This window comes from Nicotiana sylvestris, chromosome 8 (genome assembly GCF_000393655.2).
Source record: "Nicotiana sylvestris chromosome 8, ASM39365v2, whole genome shotgun sequence".
Classification (NCBI taxonomy): domain Eukaryota; kingdom Viridiplantae; phylum Streptophyta; class Magnoliopsida; order Solanales; family Solanaceae; genus Nicotiana; species Nicotiana sylvestris.
In genome coordinates, this window is record NC_091064.1 from 103721971 (window position 1) to 103725954 (window position 3984).

Genomic DNA, 3984 nt, shown 5'->3' on the forward strand with positions numbered 1-3984 from the left:
CAGTTCCAGCACTACATCACCGACTGAATCTTTCTTTCCACCGTCGAACCCCCGAACGCAAATACTGTTCTTGTGAATTCTTTCATTATCCAATTTCAGCTTGTTCAGAGTGGAGAGAGGGAAAATGTTCGCACTAGAACTATTGTCAACCAATACCCGAGTAACCACGGAATCTTTGCACTTCACCGTAAGATAGAGGGATCTATTGTGCTCAGTGCCCTCCACAGGCAACTCATCATCAGAAAAAATGACTCTATTTACCTCAAATATCTTGTTAGCTATCTTTTCCAAGTGGTTTACTGAGATTTTGTCAAGAACGTGGGCCTCATTCAGGATTTTCACCAAAGCCCGATGGTGCTCGTCTGAATGGATCAATAATGACAACAGTGAAATTTGAGCAGGTGTTTTCCTCAACTGCTCCACAATGGAATAGTCCTACACTTTCATCTTTCTCAAAAACTCCTCTGCTTCTTCTTGAGTCACAACTTTCTTTACCATCACCGGGTTGTCCATAGAGGTTTTAGCTTTTCTCAACTCTTCGGGGGAAAAGCATCTCCCCGATTGAGTCAAACCATGGGTCTCACAAACTTCTTCTTTAACCTCTTTCCTCTTGTAAGTCACTGCCACTTGTTCATAATTCCACGGGACAGCCTTACTGTTGACTATTGGTAGCTGGGTTACAGGTTTGATAATGACAAGATCTATGCGAGAACCTTCCATAATTACTACAAGCATGTTCACCACCCCTGGCACCACCACTTTTTCTTTTTCTTGTTTCGCTGCAACACCACTTGAAGACCCCTTCTTGCCTACCGAAGATGGTTCACTGTCTATCCCTTTCAACTTGATCACTGACTTCTCACTTGTTGACTTTTCAATCGGCTTGACTTCACTGGACCAAATCATCATGACGGTCTATGAAGGCTTTTTGGGCTCCCCTCCCCTATGCACTATCTCGATCATATTTGTCTTATGATGGGCCGATAACGGATTCTGGTTGATGTTGGGCGCCTCTGGATCTTGGACCTCAATTCCATTAGTATCAATGAGCTCTTGAATAGCTATTTTCAATTACCAGCATTTCTCTGTGTCGTGCCCCAGAGCACCAGAACAATATTTGCAACTAACAGAGTGATCAAGATTCCTCGGGGGAGGATTTGGCAGTTTTGGCTTGATTGGGCTCAGCATACCCAATTGTCTCAACCTGTGGAACAAATTGGTATAGGATTCTCCCAATGGAGTGAAGGTTTTCTTCTTCTGCAACCTCTCATTCTTAAATGCTTAATTGGGCCGAAAACCTATTCCAAGAGGATCTCGGTAGGCGTTTGGAGATGGATAGGCATTTTGTGGAGCTGGGTATGTATTTTGTTGAGCTGGCGCATGCCATTGTGTATGGGCAGAAAGTTGAGTATATGTTTTGGCGTGATGGACAGAAAAATGGGGATCTGGTGGTGGGTAGTAATGTTGTGGTGAGCTATATGGAGTGTGGGGGTAGGTTTTGTGGTGGGGTCGAGGTCGGTTATAGTAAATGTGATGGCCCCCTGGGTCCGAACCAAGCTCCTGACTCAATCATTGCGACATCCTCTTTCTTCTTCTTTCCAAGTACACCCCCAGTACCGTTTTGAATGGCCTGGGTGGTTGCCTTAATATTTGAGTAGCTTATGATTTTGTTGGACTTGAACCCTTCGTCTACCATGCCCCCCATTTTCACCACTTTATTGAAGAACTTGCATATAGCTGATACCAAATGACTGAAGTAAGTGGGCTCTAAAGCTTGCAAGAAATAATCCACCATTTCACTTTCTTTCATCGGAGGGTCAACCCTCGCTGCTTGCTGTCTCCAACGGAAAGCATACTCTTTAAAGATTTCTCCGGGATTTTTCTTAATCTTCGTCAAAGACAGACGATCCAGAACAATTTCTAGGTTATACTGAAAATGGCAAGTGAGTGCTTGGGCTAGATCATCCCATGTGTACCACCTGCTGCGATCTTGCCAGGTGTACCACTCCAGTGCCGAACCACTCAGACTCTGACTGAAATATGCCATTAGTAGCTCATCTCTTCCACCCGCTCCTCTCATTTTTCTACAAAAACCTCTCAAGTGCGCCACTGGATCACCATGCCCATCATATAAATCAAACTTGGGCATCTTAAACCCTGCCGGAAATTGAACCTCTGGGAATAAACATAGATCTTTATTAAGCCACACTTACTTGACCACCCAACCCCTGCATGTTCCTGAATGACTGTTCCAAGCTCTCAACTTTCCTAAACATCTCCTCCTGCTCAGGATTCTTAGGTGGTTTCTCAGCTTCCACAGGGAGGTCAAAATGAGGAGTGTAGGAATAGGGTTCTGGAGCTTTGAAAGCAGGCTCCGAGGTGTAATATTGGTTGTCGTGAGTCTAGAATAGAGGCTCACTGGAAGTTTGGTGTAGTGCAGCAGGTGGGGGTGCCACAAAAATAGGAGTGACAGGTGGGGAGGGTATGGGACTTGTTTGGGTAGGGGAGCTTATGATGTATGGGAAGTGGTTCCATAGCATTATAGGTAGAGGGGAAAAACCGGTGATGAGTTCACAGTGGGAGGTTCCTGGGGTTGGGCTAATGGCGGGATATAAGCAGGGTTGGCAGGGTAAGCTGGCGGTGGATGCCCTTTTGCCCATGCTTGGTACATTTTAGCCATCTGCTGTTTCAGCTTATACAACTCATCTTTCAGATTAACCTCCGATTCTTCCACCTCTTTTGACGGATCGACAATACTTGCCTCAAGTTCTTGGTTGGCCATGTTTAGCTTGTTTTTGGACCGGGTGTTGTAGGAGTGAGTTTCCAGAATGCCAATCAAACTAACCACCTGCCTGAACTGGAATTTCATCAATAACAAACTTGTTAGCGATTAGGGCTTTAACAGATAGGCAACTGCACATTTGAGGAGCGAATGCACCTAAGCAGTTAGCCATTTCTGTTATGCATTTGAACGGTTGCTTGCGTCATCCCGGCTTTTCCTTATTTCTATTTGCAACTTCTCTTTTTCTCTTTTTTTTTTCTTTTTCATTTTTGCCTTTCTTTGCTTGATCTCTCTTTGTTTTTATTCTCTCATGTCCCTTTCTTGTTTTGTCATTGTTTCCTTCTCACGGTTTCTTATTTTCTTTCTCTTTTTATTTTCTTTTCTCTCTTATTTTTCCTCTCTATTTCTTTTCCTTTTTTTTCATTTGGTTATGGTCGAATCCTATGGAGATTGCCTATGTAGCATGACCCCGCATGAATCAGACCAAGCGTAGTTCTGGGAGATAAATGTAAAAATAAACAAAAACATTTTGGGATTTTCAAATTTTTCCATAAAAACAGTTTTGATTACAACTACTCATCCTACAAGATTATAAAACTAACAGACTCGAAAAGGGAAATAAACAGACTCCGACAGACTCAAAACAGACTAACAGACCCTAGCAGAAAGATGAAAACCCAGACTGGAAACAAACTAACAAACTCCATTAAAAGAAAATACAGACTCGCAAACAGACTAACAGAGTCCAATGAAAATCATGAATACATTAATGCCTCAAATGCTCCTGGGGCCTGCAGGACATCATTCGGTCTCACCATGGGCCTATATGCAAGATCCCTTTGAAGCCTCTCCAATCACTGATTATCTGTCGGACAAACAATATCACTGCCGCGAAGAAAGTGGTGCGAGTCATATACTCACATGCTTGGCATTTCACAACAATGTAGTCGGCAATAGCTCTAACCCGCTCTCGAATTCTACCCTTTTCCTGAAGCGGACGCCCGATCTGCTGATTCCGGGCTTCTAACACCTGAGTGTCGTGAAGGTGTTGATTTTGCAACTGTTGTATTCCTTCCTCCATCTAAGCCATCAAATCATAATAGTGTTCCTTATCAGCTTTGAAATCTTTAGCATGATTGTCTACCTCATTCTCAAGAGTAGTTACTTTTCTTTTCAGGCTGGTGATTGTCCCTTCATACTTT

The 3984-nt window shown here is 43.4% G+C and overlaps 1 protein-coding gene across 1 annotated transcript; it reads right to left on the reverse strand.

Annotated features, from left to right (window-relative positions):
- Positions 1–1071: 1071 nt before the first annotated feature.
- LOC138875472 (uncharacterized) lies at positions 1072–2954 on the reverse strand. Its single transcript, XM_070154301.1, has 3 exons — positions 2846–2954; positions 1554–2175; positions 1072–1204 (listed from the first exon to the last, which is right to left on the reverse strand). Exons 1-3 carry the CDS (start codon positions 2952–2954, stop codon positions 1072–1074), a joined length of 864 nt encoding a protein of 287 aa, XP_070010402.1.
- Between the last annotated feature and the right edge of the window lie 1030 nt (positions 2955–3984).

Coding starts and splice junctions, on each gene's coding strand:
- LOC138875472 (XM_070154301.1), bottom strand. CDS start 2,954: ATGGCTAACTGCTTAGGTGCATTCGCTCCTCAAATGTGCAGTTGCCTA. Junction 2,176..2,845: donor AATTCCAGTTCAGGCAGGTG/GTTAGTTTGATT, acceptor GTTTATTCCCAG/AGGTTCAATTTCCGGCAGGG. Junction 1,205..1,553: donor ATGATTGAGTCAGGAGCTTG/GTTCGGACCCAG, acceptor TTTGTTCCACAG/GTTGAGACAATTGGGTATGC.